This window comes from Vespula pensylvanica, chromosome 8 (assembly GCF_014466175.1).
Source record: "Vespula pensylvanica isolate Volc-1 chromosome 8, ASM1446617v1, whole genome shotgun sequence".
NCBI lineage: Eukaryota > Metazoa > Arthropoda > Insecta > Hymenoptera > Vespidae > Vespula > Vespula pensylvanica.
Window position 1 is genome coordinate 508,079 of NC_057692.1, and position 24,331 is coordinate 532,409.

The window sequence follows — 24,331 nt, forward strand, 5'->3', positions numbered from 1 at the left end:
TTTTTTTTTTTTTTTATTATATCGTTTTCATATTCGCTAGGCGAATTAGATAATAGGCACCGTAGGAACGTTACGAAGATAGAACATCGAGGAAGCGCGCCATTAAGAGAATTTCAACGAGACGTGGATAAGATCGTTTAAGAAGTCGTACGATAAGAACGTAGGTATTATAGATATTCTTCGTTCGTTCATAAGGAAACGATAGAAGGAAAGAAAACAAAACAAAACAAAACAAAACAAAAGGGAAAGGAAAGAAAAGATAAACAAGAAACAAACTTCTTTCGATCAATCACACACACGTTCGTTCGCGAAAGTATCATCGGCCAATCGCGTTGATTCTGCGAGGGACAAGTGTAAATACGAGTCTCGACGTTTTGCGACGATGATAGATTGGAAGAAAGTAAAAGAAAATTAATATTTATTTATACACACACACACACACACACATATATATATATATGTATATATAGTCAAAAAACAAAAAGGAAAAGGAAAAGGAAAAGGAAAAGAAAATACTAGAAAAGAAAAAAAAAGAAAAGATTCTAATACGGAATGTGTACGATCTGCTAAGAGCCTGTAACTTCGACGAAATCATTCCTTTTTATTTTATTTTATTTTATTTTGTTTTATTTTATTTATTTATTTTGTTTTTTTTTTTTTTGCTTTTTTCTTTTTTTCATACTTTCTAAGGTTAAGGATAATTATTGAAAAAGTCATCGAAACGTTTAGGATGATACGAAGAAGTCTGACAAGTGTCGAGAAATCTTCGAATCTAAAAGAGCTAAATATTCTCTCTCTCTCTCTCTCTCTCTCTCTCTCTCTCTCTCTTTCTCTCTTTCTCTCTTTCTCTCTCTGTTTCTCTAATTATTCTTACTTTCCTTCGTAAATATTTTGATCGTATATACGATAGAATTCGAACAAAAGATTCACGCAGCTTCCATTTTTCTAATTTCAACTCGTCGTCGTCGTCGTCATCGTCGTCGTTGTCGTCGTCGTCGTCGTCGTCATCGTCGTCCTTGTACAATTAACGAAATATCTCTGCAAAAGTCAGTCCATGACCTTTCCGGAAAGCGGATGCGTTTAACTTATGCGACATTTTCAAAGAGACTTTTCCTTTTTAACAAGAGAAATAAGAAAAAAGAAAACGGAAAATAAACACAACACCAAGAAAACAAATAAAAAAATAACAAAACAATAGGTAAAAATATATGTATGTAACAAACGAGACGGCGGTGGCACGTGCGCTAGAGAGCCCGTGCGTGTGCATCGAAGTTTTATTTCGAATGAAATATAATTATCTAAAACGGATATATTAAGCTTAGAGTTCGTCTAATACGTTCGCTTTAAGGATTTGTAATTTTATAAATGTTTGTTATAATGTCTGTGTGTGTGTGTGTGTGTGTGTGTATGTGTGCGCGTGTGTGTGCATTCGTGTATACGTGTTTCAATAAAGACATCGTTTATAACGTTATTAATTTAAACCTGCTCGTATTCTAGTTGGACAAAAAAGAAGGTAAAAAAAAAAAAGAAAACGAGAAATCGTCATCTTAGCTCTGTTATATCTGTACGCATTTTTCTTTTCTTTTTTTGGAATTACTATAATTCAATTAGTTTTAATATTAGTTAGTGGTTCTTCATTTTTATCTTCATCTTTTTTTTCCTTTGCGGTAGTGATAAATAGTAATTGCAATAGTCGTTAACGTTAATGATAATCGTATAATAACAATAATAATAATAATAATAATAATAATAATAATAATAAAACAATAAATCGTTTTATACAACAATCACACGTAGAAGCGACGAATTAGAATAGTAGAAATAACTATCCCTTATAATTATAATTATAATTTAATTTAATTTAATTTAATTTAATTAATTTAATTTAGTGTTTATATTTATATTTATACTTATATTTATATATATATATGTATATATAAATATGTATATATATATATATATATATTTATATATAGTATCTGTAATATATTAAATCGTATCTGCATTTGTATCAATACAGGTACATACGCATAGGTACGTGCGCGCGCGTGCCACCGTACGTGAATGCGCGCCTGAGCGCGTGCGCATACGCACGTAATCCTTTCCAATAGATCAGTTCTTCTTCGAAGCAGACATAAATCGAGTCCCTATGAGATTAGCTTGTCAAATGAAATCTAGTAACGCTATCTTTCGACTTGCTATCTTATTCTTTTCATATTTTTTGAAATCGATGAAGTAAGTTAATCGGAAAGAGTTACTTGCATGTAGAAAAGGAAAAGAGGAAAAAGAAAAAATTCCCACCTCCCAGCCAACCATCAAGAAAAAGAGAAAATAGAAAAAGAAAGCGAGTAACGAAAAGAAGATAATGATGCCATAACGATTATCTTAATCGGCGAGATATGCTCCGTGTCTCTTTTCACGCGCTTTCAATGACACGCTGCGTACGTACACGCTCACATTCGAATACACGCGCGCATGCATTCATATATGTATGTCTCTTACAACATATATTTATTCATCGTTATAAACTCGAACCGATGATCGGAGGCAATCTCGTAGAACGAATACGTATTATATAAAAATGGCTTCTCATTCTTCTGCGTGTAATTACGGAATAACGAGAGAGAGGGCAAAAAGTAGTTCGCATCTTTTCGTAACACGAATTTATAATAAGTTTCACAAAAATTGGAACTTTAGTTAATAGTCGATGCTAGTTTACTGTAACCAACCATTTTTTTCTCTCTTTTTCTCTCTTTTTTTTAAATCCTTTTTTCCCCCCTTTTTTCTTTCTTTTTAAGTCTTAAAACGTTGACTCCAATCATCCGCTAGTTCGTACCGAAACACTCTGCATATATACATGCATACATACACACGTACATATATGTATATTCTTTGCGCACATCGAAAATTCGCATAATTATGTACGTGCGCGCGCGTGTATGTGTGTATAACAAGATGACAAAAAAATGTTCCTCCTAGTTTTCGTAGATGGAAATTTTCTGCTATACGCATAAGTTGAATATAATATATATATATATAATATATAGTATACAATATATGTGCACACATATATTGATTTACTTTCTTCCTATATATGCACACATATGTATATATTATATACGTGTTTTTAAGAGGATGTACGAACGTGTAGAAAGATTCATCATATTAATGATTTAATTGGACAAAAAGGTTTTTTTTTTTTCTTCTTTAATCGCAATCGATTTAACTTCGTTTCATTTCCTCTCCTTCTTATTTGTTGTTTTTTCTTCTTTTTTCTCTTTTTGTTTATTCTTTTTTTTTTTTCCTCTTCGATTAAACTCGCTCGTCGCGCTGCGACTTTTGTCCGTTCGTCAGACTTTAAGTCCGTTTCGAATATGCCCATTACCCATATATTTAACACTAATAATATGCGAAGAGAGAGACACACGACAGTGAGCGTGAATCGATCATAATTACATGTTCTTTTCTTTTCTTTCTATTTATCTGATATCTCTTCGTGATTACTTAACTCCGATAAGAATGCAAATATATATTTGCCTTCCTTCGTCTTATCTTTTGTTTTTTTCCTTTCCTCTTTCATTTCATTTCATTTCGTTTCGTCATTCGTTTCGGTCCATTTCGTTTCATTTCATTTCATTTCGTTTCGTTTCGTTTCGTTTCGTTTCGTTTCATTTCATTTCATTTCATTTCATTTCATCTGCGTGCATTCGCGAATCGAGAAAGCAATCGACAAATGAAAATAATCAAATGACGAGAAGTCTAGATGAGATATATGAATTTGGCAAAGTTATCAAGTTTTCTCGTTTTTTTTTTCTTTGTTTCTTCTTCTTCTTGTTTTTTTTTCTTTTTTTTTTCTGTTTCACTTAACGTCGATCGCCAAATGCTTTCTCGCGTCGATAAAATTGAAACTTTTATATTTGATTGTACGCGTGCCCCACGAGAGAATACGAGTTGCGTGTAAGCGATGCAGATGAATTTCCTTTTAAAAAATAATTTATATCTTCGCATTTTCAACGCTTTCAACGAGTGATTCTAAGGAAGACGATTCGCGTTTTCGTATCAGATTTATCGAATGTAATCGGACTGTAATTTGATCTTCACGAAGAAGAACTCGTATCATCGTGATATTTCGAAAATGGTTTGTAAGAACGATCGTTTCGGCGTTCGGCGAAGATAGAATAAAAGTACAGCATATTTTTTGAAAGATCGATCTGCAAGGCGTCGGAATACGGAGGCACGCGTTCGTTCTATAAGAGACGAAGGAAAAGAAGAAGTAAAAGCTTGGACATGGAAGAAATGCTCTGTACAATGGCTAACAATGGCTAAACAAAAAGGTTTGCCGTACACGGCGGCGAATTCCGCGGCCGCAAAAGGTCTCTGCTTCGTCTGTCCTTTCTTTCCTTCTGTTTTTTACTTTTTCTTTCTTTTTTCTTCTTCTTCTTTTTCTTTTTTAACTTATTTCGCACGCAACATCGACTCCGTCATGTTCGTTTCTTTTTTTTAATTCATTTTTTCCTCTCTTTTCTTTTCTTTTCTTTTTTTTTTTTTTATTCCTTATATTATATTTCCAGATTACATTATTAGATTCTCATTGATTGCATCGAGGAATGTCTGACTTATAGCTGACATTCTAACGAAATCACCTCTTTGCTAGACTCTGGAATTTTTTCAACGATAAAATCGAACCAACTTCCTTGTCCGTTCATTTCGAGGTGAAGAAAATTCGTTAGGAGGAAAGTGCGAAGGAAGACAATAGATATGTAGGGATCTTGTTGTTATTCTTTAACATACGATGAGGAATTTTCCCTATATAAGATTATCGGATGCTTCCGTTATTATCCGACGAGACCTTCGGCGACTACTATATGTCTTCTTCCGTTCGTTTTCTTGAGACTGAGGCACGTGACGCAATGCACGCGGAATTCCTTACAATAAATTAGACATTTCCTTATATGTTTGTTTTTATTTACTCATTTTTTTTTTTGTCGCGCTTAGTACTAATTAACTTCTCGCGAATTATATCCTGCTGATTTCTTTCTCTCGGCATTTCCTCCCTTTTTTTTTTTTTCTTTTTGAAACCATTCCATCATCGCGCTATGTCCGTGTCTCTGGCCGCTCATGAACGCTCTTTACGTTCGCTCGATATTCTCTCTCTCTCTCCACCTCCCTCCCCTTTCTCTCTTTCTCTCTCTCTCTCTCTCTCTCTCTCCACCTCCCTTCCATTCTCTCTCTTTCTATCCCTCTATCTTCTTAAATATATTTATATATATGTATATAGTTTGTGCATATACATATATATATATGTCTCTTTTCTTCTCTCGTGCTTTTTTCTAATCCGGATGATGCAACGTTGCGTTGTTGGTATGTTGCGGAGCGACGAACAACAGCATCCCGGCTTGATGCTAATATAATATTCAGACGGTTTATTTGTGACTGAAGGAGAACGACGTTGGCCCCGTCACCGCGCTCCGATGAAAATGCACGTTCTGCCACTTGTTATCCCTCTTGTGCCAGACGCGGCTCTCTTCGCTTTGGTGAGTGTGTGCTACCCCTTGCCTAGGACCAATCATTCATACGTATCATTAATAAAAGTGATTGTTCAACGTATCCGTTGTATATAGGAATTGCGTGTAAATATAATATCGACAGGTATCGTCGTATTATCTAAGACAGGCTTTAAACGTTCGAATTGGTAATCACTTACTTGTCCATATACTGTGTGAGCCTGACGTAAGCGATACACGCAGCATCCTCACCGAGCAAGTGCACGTGTGGATTCAGGATCGTCGTGTTGACGGCCTTGCAGTTCTTCCCGAGGACCGCTTCGTTGTTGTTAAAAATGAATTTTCGGTTATTCGCATGCGATCGATCGAAATCAAGGGTTTATAATCAACGCATTTTCCAACATAAAAACTAACAAAGGGAAAAGTATTAGTAGGAGAGATAAGAAGAGAAAAAGATATATATCCGACGTGCAAGCTTCTCTCTTTTTTCTTTTTTTTCAAAGACGAAGCTTTGCAGATCTAAGCAGTACGAATACGTCGAGTTCGGTCGATATATTTAACAGGAATATTCTACTTGTTATATTTTAATTCACTTACGAAATTGATCGTAATGAAAATATATATAGGTATGTACCGAGATAAGCGTATTCGTCATGCATAATTAAAGAAGATAAAGTGCAATAACAAGCCGCGTTGAGGGTACGTAACGAACGTTGGATTTTCAGATAGATACACATAGAGGTACATACATACATGCATACGTGGCATCGACTTTGCGACGGTGGTCCCAAGTGTAAAAAAAAAAGAAGAAAAAAGAGAAAAAAAAAAACACAAAAAAAATTTACATCGAATTTGCATTTTTTCTCGCGGCTGAAACGAGCGTACATCCGCCGATCGTGCTCTGGCTGCGTAAAACGTGCACTATAAAGGCAAAAACGAAAGGTTCGCCCCCCCCCCCCCCCTTCTCGGGAATGGAAAGTAAAGTTCCAACGTAATTAGAATAATAGGTGCTCTCGCAGCCGGTAACACGTCGGCAACGAACCGACAGGAAAATCGGAGTATGGTTTGGGAGGCTGTGGTGAATGGAAGCGATACGCAAATCAGTCGTAATTACCATTATCAAAGTAAAATTTGTGGAAATCCATTCCCTCGACTAAATTACCTAGAGCCTCTGGCTCAAATGCGGTCAAGTGTGGATCACAGATTTTCCTGAAACATTGAAAGTGAATTTTAATTCGTCGATGGTATTCTTTTAAAACGTTATAACCAAGTTCGAATCGAGTTACTCACGTGTAACCCTCGAAGTCACCGGTACTGATACTCTCGATCAATTGCTCCGTCATTTTGATGATCTCTTGACGACGTGCTGGAATCGTTAACGAATAACATATATAAGATTGAGAACACGATTTGATAAATGGGAATCCCGATCTGGGCAAATTATTACCGACACATTTTTACGTTACAACAGTTAACATGCAAGAATCTTTATCAACGTCTACATCCTACGTCTGTGGCTTGTGCGCCTTTCTACGTTTGCAACTAACTCTTTTCTGCTTTATATTAATAATCGTCGTGGTTCTGATTCCTCGATCACATTTTTCTTTTTTCTTCTACTCATTTATTCGTTTATTTATTCAATTTCTTTTCTCTTTTCTTTTTTTTTTTTTTTTTTTTGGTTTCAACCTCGAACGACAGATTCCTTTTGTTCCGAATAAAAACGCCAAGCTGAAATGAACATTTTACCGTGATGCAGTTATGTCCTGTGTATTTGTACAAATGTACGAACGGAACGTTGAACGATCGACAAAAACTTTTTCGTGCGAGTACAAAGTTTCGTGTCATTCTCTTTTCTGCGTCCCCATGTTTCCTAATCACCCCCTTCCCCCTTCCCCCATTCACCCCGCTCTTCAGGATGTTCAAAAAAATTTGCTCTGTAAGTATAATTAGTTATTGGCCATTACTTCTAGAAAGAAATCCGCGCTTTTTACGACTCGTTATCGTCCAAAGGATACGTTCGCATGCATGAAAAGGAAATGACCTTTTTATGGATTTTATACAACATCTGACAAAATAAAAATATTTTCGTTTCCTAATTGATCTGATTCCTCGTCAAACGATCAGGATTTTCTTATTAGGTTCTTTCTCTTTTCTTTTTTTTACATATTTACAAATATACATATATATATACAACGCGAGATAAGTGGGGTGATCACAAGTACGCAAAATTTCGAAAACGTTCATACATTGCGGCGTCTGACTTGTTTCGACAATCGAACGACGAAGGGATCTTTTTTCTTTACTGCCACGACCACCACTACCAGCCTATTTGTAGCTCTCTACTGCGTCTACTACTGTTCTGCTGTAAATTACGTAACTGTCTTACGCTATACTACGTACCAGCATTTTCTCTCGAATAAGAACTGATTGTTGTGCCCGATTCCGAGCAACCTTTATCGTTTCAATATTTTCTTTTCCTTTTTTTTTTTTTTTTTCTTTGCACACACACACGCATAATTTTTTTATTCCTTTATTTTTATTCGTCTACGACAACTTGGGTCCCGAACTATTTTTGCTCGGACTCGAGGTAGTCGTAAGAACAGACTATCCAAAATTCTAATGAATACTTTGATGAACGTTACCGAGAACGAACGTTTGTTTGTTTTTCTTTTTCTTTCGGTATTTGTTTTTGATTGTAATCAACGACCCGTAGGCGTAATTCGAACGTCGAAAGTCTTTATTTGTAAGAAACGTCCGTTCTCGGTACGTTTATGTACATACGAAATTATGAGCGACATATCGACGATCCGATCGGGCATTGATGCAGCATTATGAGTCGACGTGCACAGCGAGGAGGTTATCGCGTACGCACGAACGGCGCATAAGTACGACGATAATCGTCGATCTAAATTATCTATTCCTTCTGACCGATCGTCATCGATGTGAAAATTTCGACTTTGTCGCTTCTACGAGTAGAAATTTCCAATAAATGTAATTTTTTGTCAATACAACTATGTCTTCTATAATATACTATGTACAACGCTTATGCATCCCGTAAGTTCGTTTGCCATAACCTCGACCATGTTTGGCCTTCCATATTTGCAAGATAAATACGCTTTCGAAACAACAACAACAAAACGGAGAAAGTAAAAAAAAAAAAAAAAAAAAAAGAAAGGGAGAGAACGTACACCGAGAGATAAGATCGAAAAATCAATCGCATGTTTTTATCGAAACAAAACAGAAATAATATCTACGATACGGCGTGCACGTTCCCACCATTTTTCAATCTCAATCATATTTTCTTTTTTTCCCTTATTCCTGTGTGAGAGAATGTTTTGTAGGCTGAACGAACTTACGACGGAATTACAGACTTTACCTGAGCACTGGGAGTTCGTCGAAAGCTGGCTGCAGGTCTTGATAGGACACACGATTCTTATGTCTACAAGCAATATATTATACACCTCGTTCGTAATTAAATCCGGCATGGAGATTCTTAAGGCATAAAAAAAAAAAAGCTGTTGCGTAGGCGCCGAAGAGGATTAAATTGTGCGACGACGCAAACAACTAATCTTATCGTTTATCTAGATTCCTACGTGGTTGCGTACTTACTCACGTACGTACGTAATAGCTACGTATTATACGCAGCTATAATTTTTCCATGATACTTCTATTCTATATTTTATCTTAACACATCGCCGAACTTAATCCTCGCGAGAGCGATAATCGTTTAGAGGATCAACCGTCTCCTTTCTCTCCATCCTGTTTCGTTCCTCTTCGTTTTCGTTTCTTCGTTCCATTCCCCCTCCCCCCGCCCCGCCCCAACGTAAACTCTCTTCTCCCTCCCCCCCTCCTCTCTCTGCCCGTCTTTCCCTCTCTCTTTCCTCTTCGTTTTGATTGGCTTCACGATCTATAACGGAGCAGCCCACCGTTCGAGAAATCATTTTGGTCCTGATCGTCCTCGCGTCGAGGTGGAAATGAGAAATCGATGGTACGTATTGTATATGTACTTGGAAAAAAAACTTTTCGACGAGAAGTATTTCGATTTGTCGTTTATCTCACTATTGGAATATATTAAATTATTCGAACGCAAACAAGACGTAGCAACTTTCTACTACATAGAGCTGTGACTAGCGAGCGTAATCGCGCGAACACTACTATTTACAAAGGGAAGCATTCGTTGTTTCATCATTTTTTTGCTTTGATTTTCGTAAATAATATATGTATTTATTAAAGACGTTTCTTTGCATATCTACACAGAGGACACATGTACATGTATATACGCGTAGCCTTCGACGTAGAAAGCTCCGTAAATAAAATTTCTATGGGACGTTCACTCGTCAAGCTATGGTCAACCTTCTACGTGTTCTACGCGCTTATTATTAGAATAATAATATTTCGAAAAAGAAATAACTATGTATGTACACATATACGAATATATGTATGTATAGTACATGTATGTATATAGAAATTTGACGCACCGTCTCCGTACTCGTACCCCGGTAGTATGCGTGCTGCACGCACACTGCGTGTTTGTCATCGTCACGCGAAATGGCGACGAAAGTGATTCTTTCGAGGACAACGTCGGCAATATTCGTGCGAGACGAATCGGATTTTATACTTTCAACGTTTCTGCTTTTTTTCTTTATTTCTTTTTTTTCTAAGGCTTTTTCGTTTTTCCTTTTTAGAGAGAGAGAGAAAAGAAGAATTGACGTAAAGAACTTTTTTTGCGACATTTCGATAAGGTACTTTTTGTGCATCTGATGTACGAGTTTGTACGGATCAGTGTACGTATGAACGAGTCGGTTATCCCTCAAACGGTCGGTCTGATCGTCGTATTAAGACCGCGATTTAGCCAAGAAGAAGAAGAAGAAAAAAAAGGAAAAGAAAAGAAAGAAAAACAGAAAGGAAAAGTGAAGCGAAAATAAAAGAAACGAGAAAACATCGTGTCTCGATTCGATCACAACAAGCTACACCGCCTAAAGCACGGCTTCTCCTGTTTTCCACTGGCTTTTTTTTTATCTTGAAGAATTTTAGGACTCTCCTCGATGATTTTCTTCTTACCGTCGTCGCGCTCGCCGTCGCAATTCGTAATGGGACGATGCGCGTTCTGCGCTGGACCACCACCACCGACGGCCGCTCGGCGAACGTCTCGTTCTGATGTGTTCGTCAAGATGGCACAGGTTTCGGGACACGTAACACACGACACACACACACAGAGAGAGAGAGAGAGAGAGCGAGAGCATGCAGAGAAAAAATATAGAGACTCACGTATTATCGAAGGGTGCCATGTAGGACCGGAAGGACCGAGATACGTCAAGGGTAGCTTCGGGTTAAGAGGAAGGCGAGAGGATCTTTTCTTTTTTCTGATTTCTTTTCGCGAATATCGATCCGTCGAAAAAGTTACTACGAGTTCTAGAAAGATTTTTTGTAGAAAAACGAACGACGTCTCGAATTAGATACTTTCGAATACGATAGCTTTCGAAAATAATATTACTTCGTATTCGCGAGAAGCTGGGCGTATCCGTAGGATTTTCGAAAGGGAAGGTCGGAAGGGTGGGAGGAGGGAGAGGTCGATAAAGAGGTCGTTTCATACTACAGACCGGTGGCCGAGGAGTCATGGCGTCGCGACGGCACCCCCGTCGGCGCGTTGTTGGCGTTGCTGAGGTAAACCGTGGCCGTTGAGGAGGGCGACGCCCCGGTTTGACTGTTCTGGCTGTTGCCGCTCGAACTGCTCGAACCGCTGCCCACGCTTCCTGTGCTGCCAGCTAGTCATGCAACCAATCCAACCAAAAAACAAAAGAAAATACGAGCTAGTTTCAGCCATCGTACAAAAGCGAAAATCCAAGAAATGTAGACGAATAAGGAGAAGAGAAATAAAAAGGAGGGGTGACGTATGCGAATGCGAGTAAGAGAGAACGAAATGGATCAACGGACGACGCTACGTCACGTTCTTTTCTTTTTTTCCTTTCTTTTCTCTCTGCTCCAGTCCTTCCATACTTCTCGCGCGTTCGATCAAAACGAAGAAAGGATGGATGGATGGATGTATTAGAAATTTATCGGAGAAATACGTCGAACGATACGATACACATACGTTGGTAAAAGTGTTAACAAAGGAAAGTACGATTATGTATGTCGACGAATCAAGGATGCCAAGTGTATCATTCTTACGATTAATTATCATATGTACCAGACAGTGCACGAAAGCGGACAGTACCGAGGATCGAGAGTTTGCGAGTTTGCGAGTACGGGGTATGTCGTGATAAGGTGAGTGTGCTCGAGTGATTCGCGACAAAGGACGGGTACCATCTACGTAGACACTACGGTGCGTAGAAACTTTTTTGTGCGCTTCGAAGCTTGGACTCGACGATGAAAACGAACGATGCGTGCGCGCATGGACATAATTAGAAATTAGTGGAATAACGTAAGGTCCAATGTCTACTTACTTTCTTTAGTCCGTCGCTCGAAATTGAGTCGAGTCGTCGATGATTCGACGTGTTTCGGATGAGAGAAGTAACGATGAAGGAAAAGAAAAAGAAGAAAAAAAAAAGAGAAACGAAAAGAAAGAAATAAACAAAAGAAAAGGAAAAAACAAACTCGTTGCTAGATTCGATCTAAGGGCGATGATTCGAAAAACGTGAAAAACCAAGTCATGCTTCGATTCTAAAAGGGATGTGCTTTAAAAAAGACAGACACGAAACCATCTTCTTACCATGAATTCTCTACGACGTCCATAAACGTGAGGAGGAGCGAGCCGTGGCGTAGCCTAATGCGACATATTCATCGTCGCCATTTCGCAAGCGACGTTCGTCATCTTTTATCCTACAATAATTCTGAAACGTTACGCCACGACGTGGAACGTACGTACTCGGGTATATCTCTAAAATATCGGGAACAAACCTCTTCGTTCGCCGACGTTATCGAGGTTTTCCTTCTAACGCGCTCGTAAAATACGAAACTATCCTAACGCTTAGGGTCTAACGAACACAACTTAAAAGCTACATCGCTAGGACTAATTTTCAAAGGTAAATTATAGTAAAACTCTATTATCGTGCGATATGAAAGGAGGCTGTCCTAAAGTAGGTCTTTGATCCGTTCGCACAATAGAGGGATAAAGTCGGTTCCTCTCTCTCCGACGCATTTTCTTATCGCATTGTCGCGAGTCTTCCGTTTAACCGGAGACAAAGGAGAAATTTCACAGAGGAAAAATCACATTTTCGTTCGATATCCCGAAAAGATATTTCTAGCCACGTGGATAGCACAACACACTCGACGTCACACGCATTTACCTTGCGCTCCCTGAAGGAGTACAGCGGCTAATCCGAGAGGACTGGCCGTGGCCTGTACTTGAGCCTGACCCGTCGGCTGACTCGTCGCTTGACCAGTCACTTGACTCGAACCAACTTGGCTCTGATTTAGAATTTGTGCCTGTGCTTGGCCCTGACTGGTAGTAGGTTGCTTGTTGAGGAGACCGCACGTAGTGCTATCTACCAAGGAGAAAAGTGCGCCTCCTGGATTGCTCGGCGTTACACCACCGCCGGAACTCGATCCTTCGTTGGAAGAGACCAGAAATATATCGTTCTAGAATTTGAGGACGTATTCGAAGAAGAACGTGCCAAAGCAGGGAAACAACGACTCGGACGGAGTTAACTCGGGTCGATCAGGCGCGTCTCATAAGGCGCGTTTCGATCGCTGACAATGGGAGAGGATAGATTCAAAACATTTCAATCGAGAACGTTAGTTTGATCACTGGATTATTCCTTTTCCGTTAGACGTCGACTTTCCTTTGTCCATTTCGGACGTCAAACGAAAATAGCTTGTGTTTCGAAGGAGAAGACGAGGCTTTCGATTCGACATACGTAAGATCAAATAATATTTTACTATTAGAATTCGTTCGTGCCAGTTTAGAACGGTACTGTGTGCCAAAACCACCAAAGATCTAGATTCTCTCTCGCTTACGACCTTGTGCGCAGAGAAATAGACAAAAAGCGTTCTTGAAATAGATCGTAAATCGAGTATGTACTACCTATACCGCGAGTCGTTCGCTCGGTTCGAAACGAGTTTCTCAAAGTACACTCGGGGAAGAGATCTAATCGGTCGGATGTTCTCGCTCGCTGATTTTCTTCCTCGAAAATCGTCCTTGCGTCCGATCAAATACTTTCCAATTCGATTATGGTTGACACTGACTATCTTTCTCTCTCCTTCTCCCTCTCTCTCTCTCTCTCTCTCTCTCTCTCTCTTTCTCTCTTCCCCTCACGAGTCTTTGAAGATAAACGTAGTCTCGGCGGTCAACGCGAATAAATAAAGTTTCTAGCCATCGTACAATGACTTTAGGATTAAGGAAGCTTTCTACAAATTGAAACGTCAGTCGAAGCAAACAAACCGAAGACGTTTTCCTCGAAAGGAGAAGGACGTCGACGTCGAGAGAGAGGACGCAAGAGATTTGTCCGTTTGTCGAGATTTCGATCGATCGGAATCAAAAATCGATGCTTCCTCGATATCTGGATTGGATCGAGCGAGAAAAGGACCCACCGTGATTGTTGCCCTGTTTCGACGAGCTCGCCGTGCCAACTATCGTCGACATTTTCGATTATCCTCGAAGCAACATCTCGAGAATTTGTATTCGAGATAGATCCGAGAGAACGACTACGAAACGATTCGTGATTAATTAAGGAACGGTACGCGAGGTTTAACGATTTAATACCGATTTATACGTACTTTTCAAACGCATAAGTACCGAGTAGAACGCGAGTTGCTCTATCCAACGAACTACGCGGACTGCTCCGGTTCTATTTTCAAGATGTAATGCCAAGAGGACAGACAGGTCTGTCCGTCTACGTGTTACGGACCCGGCGCATTGGCGCCTTAAGTTCGAAGACACTTGCTTCGAACGAGCGTGACATTCTAAAAATGTGTTACGGACTTCTCAGACAAGATAAAAAAAAAAAAAAAATGAAGAAGAAAAAAAAAACATTCTTTTTCTAAATCAGACGCAATCCCTCGAACCATTTTCCGATATTCAATTTTATTCGTTCGTTTTCCCTTTTTCTTTTTTCTCTTTAATTGTAAGAAAAAAAGAAATTAGAGTCCTCCTTCTTCTTCGTTATAACGCGTTAAGATTCGAGTCTTTGTTAGTTCGGACAAAGGGACACACGACACATTAAGTTGCTCGTGCAAAAGATTCGAATGTTTTAAGTAAAAAATTAATCGCTGATACGTTTAGAGGGACCATCGGTCGAGCGAGCATAAACGATTAGTCCGTTTTTTGAAAGGAGCGTATAAGAGATAGAGATAGAAGAAAAAAAATAGAGAGAGAGAGAGAGAGAGAGAGAGAAAGAGAGAGAAAGATAGATAGATACAGAGAGAGGAGTCTGGAAAGACGGTCGATCCACCGCACGATTTAGCGGATAAGCTGGAACAAACAGGGCGCAACAAAAGCTCGATTTGGAAGCTCGACGCAAAATTTTTCTATATATCTATACATATGCACACACACATATATATATACATATATATATATATATATATGTATGTATGTATGTACGTATGTATATAGAAAAAAATATAGGGGAAAAAAATAGAAGAAAAAAATAAACGTTCGTCTCCAAAACGGACAACATTTTTTCGATATCAACCCTCGGCATCCCTTCGAAAGGAACAACTTTTTTTTCGATTACTTCTTTCCCTTTCCCAACGAGACGAGAGAGATAGAGAGAGAGAGAGAGAGAGAGAGAGAGACAGAGAGAGAGAGACAGAGAGAGAGAGAGAGAGAGAGAGAGAGAGAGAGAGAGAGAGAGAGATGATATCGAAATACGAAACGTTTGAAAAAATGATTTCGATGGCACGCTGAAACACTCCCGTCCCGCGTTTGTTTCTTTTTTTTAATTATTTCTTTCTTTCATTTTTTTTCTCTCTTTTTTTTAACCCAACATATATACATATATTATCACTATGAAATATAAATGTGCAATGGTGCGATCACTCGCTAGTGTGCCAACGTGCCGAAAACAAAAAAATTCATAAACGAGGTATACACGTGTTCGCGACGATCACTCGGGGAAGGCACGCACGTGTGTTACATTATATTATATATGTATGTATACATATATTATTCATTTGGATGCGCGTCTAATGATGTAGGTATTAGTTAATTTATAGAAAATGAAATTGTCATTAAAATAGAAATTAGATGAATGGATGCGAATTGAGCGTCCCGTATGAAAAAAAAAAAAAATGAATAAATAAAAAAATAAAAAATAAAAATATATTACGGACTTATATAATACATAATAATATATAATTACACAATATGTATACACAGAAGAAGGACGTCGAAACGTTGATCACGTTTCTCGATCTTTCTTATTTTTTTGAATTATTTTACCTTCGGGTTCTTTGGCAATGACCGTGCTGCTCCGGTCGACGCCGCCCTTCTTATCCTCTGTACAACATACACACATACATCACCTATACGAATATGTGATAAAGATATCAATTACATAACGCATGTTTCTCTTTTTTTCTTTTTTTTCTTTCCTTATTTAACTTGACTATATATAGATACATATATATGTATATATATATATATATATATATATATATATATATATATACGTATCCATACATACATGTCTTTTCTATACTTATATACATATATCAGCCATGTCCTGCATATATTTTATTTTTCATTCGTTTGAGAATTAATTCTCGTTCTAGCATTATCAATTTTTAGACGAGAGTCGATGTCGTTGATCTCTCTGAAAAAAAATATACACGAATGGAAAAGAATTATAAAAATCATGACATTTTATCGTTTATTTTTCTTTAGCCTTTCTCAGAGAGACCAATCGATCATCAAGCTTTTTAGCGACACTGATAACAAACAAACGGCGAGCGACAAGACCTTTTGTATTCATTGCAATAGCATTTCTTATCTCTTTTTTGTATGTCGACAAAAATGCATTGAAAATCTATGCGAGTGTTCGTATATATACGATACCGGCGAACGTAATACGCCGCTGCTTTTTTTTTTTTCTTTCTATATCTTTTACTTGTCTCTTCTAGTTATTTTATCGTTTTTTCTTTTAAGTCTCAACATTTCTGAATATTTTTTTTATTTTCGGAAAGTAGGACTGATGCGAATGGGGACACGTGCGTTACGGTCACGATTTAGGCGTTATATATCGAAGGGGATTTGTCATTCGATGGACCAATTGGAAGAGTCGATTTGAGACTTATAACGTATACATATATATACATATACTTATATATATATATGTATATGTATATATATAAAAGAAAGAAAAACCCATGGGAAAGTGCCGGAATGGTGCAGCGCACTTTTAGCGATCGTGCGGATCTCTCGATGCGTCATGAATAGATCATGACTCGAGCAGGTGGTGATTAAAAAAAAGAAGAAAAGAAGGGGGAAAAAGAAGAAGAAGAAAAAACGTGCAAGACTTTCCATTCCTGATGTCGGTAATTACATGATTCTGGGTAATAAGAAGAAGAGATAGATTTCAAAACCACGTAAATTAATAAAGAACGAATGAACTCGATCATTTTGTTTTTCTTTTTTTTCTTTTTTTCGTTATCTTGCTTCTTAAATAATAATATCAATTTTATGAAATTAGCTTCGCGTTTAACTAATTCATATACAAGATTCGTTCCTTATTTATAACAAGTCAAAGTAATAACTTTCAACTTCCAATCGGTACCAAACGTGCACACATATCTACATATATAAATACATACATATATATACATACGTACATACATACATACATACATACTGACGACGACTGTTTGCAATAATAACAAAAGGAACGACGAAGAAAACGTTCTCGCTAAGGTCGATGCAAATTTCTGAATGGTCATTTAATATTGTAAGTATCAACAATGTATATATATATATATATATATATATACATACATGTACATATATACACACATATATGTATACATATACACAGATATATATGTACATATATATATATATAAACACATACACACACATATACACATATGTTTATATATGTCTGACTTTGTGTCTGCGTGAGTGTATATATATATATATATATATATATATATATATATTTGCAGTAGGTAGCATTTGTAACACTTAAATGCAATATGTAGAGTACATAGTATACGACCCATTGGCAAGAGGTAATAACCAGAGCACAAGGCATCTCCTTTGGACATATGGACATTTTAAATGGACGTGCAAATCGGTACAAAGCGCATGCATTGCTACGATCCATCGTCATAATTAGCGTACACTGGTTGACGGACGACAAAGCGGAACAGTTCGAGAGAAATGTGAGAGAGTAACGATTAAAAGGAACATTACAAAACAAAACCAAAAAAAAAAAAAAAGAGAGAGAAAAGAAAATAGAAACGAGAGATCAAAGAGATCAAAAGAAAGCAGTCGAAAGGATGTACGATTTTTTTGGGTCGATCATTCCGTGTAGGGAATTTGGTGGCAGGTATTCATAAATCCATAACACCGAATTTGACGATCGAATATGCGATAGGAGGATAGGCAGAATTAATGCACGCGTGCATATTTTTTGGAGGGACGTCACGAGACGGTGTAAATTTTGCATCGCGTTGAAATTTGTGATCAAAGAAAGAGAGAAAGAGAGAGAGAGACAAAGAGAGAGAGAAAGAGAGAAAAGACAAAGAGGGCTCGTGTATGCTGTCGTATAAATCGATGCTAGGAAAAGAGTGCTTTCGTTCGTTTCAAGGCACGAGCAACGTCTTTCCTACTTTCTGTTTTATCATTTGAATATTATTTGAAGAGCGTGAAAAGTAGGGATCGACGCTATTACTCGGTGCAACGGGTAAGTAATGTGCAACGAACAAGATTGTTGCGACTAATTTATAAGGAAGAAAAAGAAAAAGAAGAAAGAAAAAAGAAAAAAGACAAAAAAGAACACACGTAGGAAGTATAATAAACAATTTGGAAACAAGAGATCGATTATATCGAGTGCGCATAAGAGATATAGGGGAAAAAAAAGAAAGATATGGGATGCGTTCGCCATATCGTGGCTCTATCGGCGAACATCTAACGCTATATACATACCTACGTACATACCTACATACGTCTAATCGTCAAATCTAACATCGGCAACGACGAAACTAACAGATATATCGCATTCACCGTTTAATAGAAACAATTTTAATAGACCAAGATTAAGGTCGCTATTAATCGATACGGATCATCCGTTTTTTTTTCTCTCTTAAACTACGACGAATCATATTCATCGTACTATTCGTATTCTAATTCGAACGTTTACACGTATTCCGCGTCTAAATTTTGTCTAGTAGGCACGCATACGCGAAAGCAAACATGAAAAAGCTACTATTATATTAGATATATAACTAATGTCGCTAACAAGACTCAATTCATTTAATAGTTTTTCTCGTAGAATTTAGACGAAAAACAAAAACAGAAAGCTGTTCTATTTTATTATATCGCGAATTGTGAATTGTTCCATTTGAAAATTTTCTTTATCTTCGTTCGAGATCGAAGTCGCAACTATATTCGTTTGATATAATATTTTTCATCGAATCAAATCTAATAATCGCTAATGCTCGCTAGATTGCTGCTAAACCTACGGGGCATATTACTACTCGACGAAGGAATTCCGATTTGTAGCTGATAGTGGTAGTGGTAGTTTAGGTGAAATTTTTATTCGCGGCTCGTACCCTGTTACTTTTCTTTTTCTTTTTTTTTTTTTTTTTCTTTTTTGAAATATCCGAGAATTTGATGGGGTCATTGCAGACACGGTAAACTTATTACGAACGTGCTAATTGGATTTTATCATAGCGGTAATGAAATTTTGATCGTCTATGAAAACCACGTTGGAACTATTCGAATCGAAAATTTTTCATTCTACTTTGTGATCCCCATTAACCGTCGAGCTATCGATTATATTAAAAAATTGTTCAACGGATATTCAAACATTATATCGTACATTGTAATTATCATAGAAAAAAAGTCAACAAAAGAAAAAAGAAAAAAATGTTTTATTTTTCAAAACATATTCGGACACGCGAGCTCGACGAATATATTATTTAAATATCTCTGACTCTGAAACGGCGCCGTTAACTAACTACAGCGTGATATAACATTTGCAATAATATTCGCTAATTAAAAACATCGTCAAAATTTTGACGTTTGCAAAGTTACTGTGCTTTCGATGTTTACTCACGGTTCGCATTCTCGATCCACTGTATCAGTGCTGCAAAATTCCCACGAATTTTACAACACACGGAAATATATACATATGTATATATATATATATATATATATATATATATATATATATGCAAGCCAGACATCGCTATCATATTCGATATATGCTAATGGGAAAGATCGATAAACCTGTTTCTATTATCTAATTTTTTTTCCATTTTTCAAATCATTCTTTTCCCCAAGAAAATCCAGATAGTTGTAAATACATATACGACATAACACGACAGTCTGTTGAAGTATTTAGAAAGGATTAATATCCATGTAAAAAAAAAAAAAGAATAAAAAATAGAGAAGGAAAGAAAGAAAGTAAGAAAGAAAGAAAGAAAGAAAGACAGACAGAGAAAAATAATAGACAAAAAAAGAGGATTCTATTCCCCGAAGATTTAAATTATCCTCCCTTCTTCCACGCGTTATCGATTTCTGAACGAATCTCTTACTCTTTCGATCTTTTTCACGATCTCTATGTATCGAGGAAATCAAAATTCGCGCCTCTTTCTTTCTTTTTTTTTTTTTATAAGATCGAGGAACTTGAAAAAGGTTATTTATTACGTCTCCTCGTTGACTTCGATAATTCGTCGAAGCTCAAGTAAATGGAGTAAGTGAAGTGTGTAGACGCGTTATGATGCGGTGCCTGGCGCTTAAAAGCAAATGAAATTCATCTGGCATACTGTGTACGGGATGAAGGAATGCCTAGGATGCATGCACGCAAAGGATTCTCGATCGTGAGATCATTATACGCGCAAAAATTCTTCCTTCGACTACTACGTATAATATACTTACATATATATATATATATATGTATATATATAGTTATATATATGTGTATATATATATATATATAACGAGAGAAAGAGAGAAAGATAGATAGAGACAAAAAAATAAATAGACGAGTCAATTCGATTAACAAAATAAATAAAAAGAAAAAACAAAAAAAAAAATATATATATATGAAAATATATATATATACATATTAAAAACCAAAAACCCAAAGTATACTACGAACGTTGATGATCGTGCGTGCTTGTGAAAACTTGCCGAGAGAAATGGAATAAACAACAATGCGAAATTGATCGAACGGAGATTGTCGTCTAGTTATTCTTGTCAATTTGAATTTCTCAACAAATAATAAGACGTGCGTGTCAGTCACGGATACGAGCCTATTAATACTATACACAATCTACCTTCATTTATTTAACGATTTACGTTATTTATTTTTCTTTTCGTATATATATATATATATATCTTTTTTTGGATTCTCTTTTTCTATTTATCTTTTATTTTTTTTACTTTGCTTTCTTTTGTTCCCTTTTTTTTGTTCAATTCGATCGAATTTCTCTATCTGTCGCGAGAATAACGAGTATTTATAAGTAAAACCTTGCCGTCAAGCGGGTGTCTGCCACAACAAAATGCCTACCAGCGCTGACGAATTCAAAAACAACTTTCCAACATGTAATGTGTCAAAGAGCGTGTAACACGACGATCAATAGTAGCGAGCGATCGAGAGGAGCAAGTTTGAGAATGCACGATGCTTTCAAGAACATTATCGAGAGTCATGAAGTATTCGAAGGAACGAAGAGATGTGGAAGGAGATGGGAGATAAGATAGAGCGAGTAAAAGAGGAAGAGAGAAAGAGAGAGACAGAATGAGAGTGAGAGAGAGAGAGAGAGAGAGAGAGAGAGAGAGATGTATGTGTATATATACATATACATATACGTATATAATGACGTGTTCGTCGATTACAAGGAGAAATTTTAGAAAAGGTAAAAAGGAAGAATTGAAAGGAAGAGGAGGGAAACAAATCGATTACTCTACGATAAAATACTTTTGGGGAAGAAAACGTGTACGTTCTTGATATATCCGCATATACAATTACCGGGATTACGAACGAATTTTTTATTCGTGTTTCTCGCAACCCTCAATTACCAACGAAGAGATTCGTTAAGCAGTCGCTTTCGAGTATAGTAGAGGCAGCAGTTAATGAGGACAGGCCATCGAATCCACCATTTTTCTTTTCTTTATTCTCTCTCTTTTTTTTTTTTTTTCGATTTAATAAATCTTACAGGAAATATTACTTCGACGAGTATTAAAACTATCATCTACCTTAACACATTGCGGATAATTTTATTGCTAGCTTTAGCCATTGGCCAGTTATGTTTTTAGGGAACGAATAAAAAGAAGCTTGTACATAAATTTTTAAGTCACGCTTTGAAATGAAATACTTTTGTCCTTTTCCAAATTTTGATTATGATATGTGTTCGACCGATGACAAAATAGTCCAAACGGATCGTCGTGAAAAATTATGTCTGTTATTGAACGCTATAAGATATACAATTGATGTAAACATCAAATTAGTTTTATTACTAAGGACAAAAGACTAATCGCTTTTAAATCTATATGAAACTAATAACCTCAACGAATGCATTTTTCGTTACAATGTCCCATTCTAAACGACAACGATGCAAATACGGAAATTCTCACGATTGATCACAAGCTTTGGAACAAAAAAGACGAGAACTCTCGTGATCCATCCGCAATGTGTTAACATATGAATATGTACAAGGTTGATAGAAGTAATTCATTTTTTATTTAAATTAATGGGTTGGGGCGGGGATAGCGGCATGCACGATGGATTCTCATTTGTATAATTACAAGACTCTTTGTAATTAAATTGACGACTGGCCTATCCTTTCGAATCCTCAAGAAATTTTTTTCTTTTTTTTTTTTTCTTTCTTTTCTTTTTTTTACTTGATTCGAAAGAGAAAATTAAAGAATTTATTTTTCTCGAAAATCGGTACACGCTTAACGAATCTCTGAGATCTATATATCTGTATTAGTAAAATTTGTAACAGTCGAGGAATCGGGACGGGGAAAACAATAAGGAGATATCATTAACGCGTTGCCATTCGACGAATATAAATCTTCGAAAGATATTAATATTTCTCTGTTTAATTTCAAAAAAAAAAAGAAGAAAAGAAAAATATATATATAAAAAAAAAAAAAGAAAAATAAATGAAACAAAATTCCGAATGACAACTCGTTAATCGTTGTAACTACAGATCGAGTTATCGATTTGCACTTGATAATCAAAGATCATGATCTGTTCCAATAACGAATCAAAGTGCGTGCACGTGTCGCAGTACGTTCCTTTTCTTTTCTTTTTATCTTTTTCTTTTTTTTTTTTTTATCTACATTAGATAAATCCAGTTGGTGTCGTAAGATCTTTAAGATTGTGTTTCTCTTTAAATTCGTAGAATATCTTCTTCGAAGTGATTAAGTAAAAAAAAAAAAAAAAAAAAAATGGACGTTTGATCGAGCGATCATTTTTCATTCGTCGCATTTATACACACACGCACATACACACACACACACGCGCGCGCGCACGCGTACACACACATACATATGTATGTATGTATGAAATAGATAATATTCAACCATGATATGTGTTTCTTCGAAAAATCATGAATAAAATATATATAATTATGTATGTATATTTTGTGTTTTTCCTTTTCGTGCACTCTTGAAGCACTCTTTCATCAAATAATTGTAAAAAAAAAGCAAAAAAAAAAAAAATGATATACATATATGTATCTAATGTACACCATACAGACGTATTCGTTGAATAATTTACTCGATATTTTTTATCGGGATAGCTTTGACGGAGAGCACCAAGAAGGAAACGAGTCTCTTACCTTTGACATCGTCATCCTCGATCGTTGTGCTGCTGTCGGTGGATTCCTTCACCTGAGAGCCATCGCCCTTCTTCGTGATGATGCTTCGACCTGGAGTACGCAGAGCGTTTCAGTAAATCGACATTGGACGTTTTTAATACGATTTTCTCGACAAATTCTTATTATTTTTAAGAAACAACAAACGAAAAAAAGAAAGAGTATAAGAGCGAGAGAGCGAGAGAGCGAGAGAGAGAGAGAGAGAGAGAGAAAGAGCGGAAGAGAGAGGGAGAGAGAGAGAGAGAGAGGAAAAAAGTTGAACAAAAAGAGCGAACAAATTCGAGATATTAGAAAAAAAATTCTTTTCTACTTTTTTTTTTTTTTTATCGCGAAACAAATGAGATTACTTCTTTTCTTTCTTCAAAGAAAATGTAACATGTTGAAATGTTGCGAGCGTAGACAATATTTTTTCGTAAATTTCAAAAGAAGATGAAAACGAGCAAGATTTCTCTGGAACTATTGTAAATTCTTTTATTTATTTATTTTTTGTTTTACTTTTTCTCGTTAAAGGCGATAACAAAATTTCTAATTTTCAAAGACAATGTAATATCGTATCAGTTATAATAGAGGTTTGAAAAATGGAGAAGGGTGTTTTCAGAAAGTTAAGAAGGAAGGAAATGACCTAGTAGATAGGAGAAAAGAGTGAGAGAGAAAGAGAGAGACAAAGATTATACAAAAACGGAAGTGAAAAAAACAAACATGCTCCATCATCTATATATGTGTGTATATGTGTATATATATATATATCATACATATACACACATATATATATGTATATATGTATACGTATATACGTATGTTTACCATGCAATCGTATCTTTTGTCTAAGCTATCAAGATAGC

The 24,331-nt window shown here is 36.5% G+C and overlaps 1 protein-coding gene across 13 annotated transcripts in view; it reads right to left on the reverse strand.

Annotated features, from left to right (window-relative positions):
- Positions 1 to 5,313: 5,313 nt before the first annotated feature.
- The window catches only part of LOC122631302 (calcium/calmodulin-dependent protein kinase type II alpha chain), a 63,295-nt gene continuing 44,277 nt past the window's right edge, over positions 5,314 to 24,331 (reverse strand). For 2 of the 13 annotated variants that reach the window (XM_043816845.1, XM_043816846.1), the window contains exons 11-19: positions 23,454 to 23,543; positions 15,886 to 15,942; positions 12,791 to 13,051; positions 11,105 to 11,269; positions 8,881 to 8,943; positions 6,795 to 6,870; positions 6,619 to 6,713; positions 5,705 to 5,822; positions 5,314 to 5,556 (exon numbers count right to left, since the gene is read on the reverse strand). In XM_043816845.1, coding sequence (XP_043672780.1) covers positions 5,424 to 5,556; positions 5,705 to 5,822; positions 6,619 to 6,713; positions 6,795 to 6,870; positions 8,881 to 8,943; positions 11,105 to 11,269; positions 12,791 to 13,051; positions 15,886 to 15,942; positions 23,454 to 23,543 — 1,058 coding nt within the window. In that variant the 3' untranslated portion in view covers positions 5,314 to 5,423. Of the gene's footprint in view, positions 5,557 to 5,704; positions 5,823 to 6,618; positions 6,714 to 6,794; positions 6,871 to 8,880; positions 8,944 to 10,191; positions 10,659 to 11,104; positions 11,270 to 12,790; positions 13,052 to 15,885; positions 15,943 to 23,453; positions 23,544 to 24,331 lie in introns of those variants that run through there. The other 11 variants (XM_043816852.1, XM_043816851.1, XM_043816854.1 and 8 more) reach the window with 8 other exon arrangements.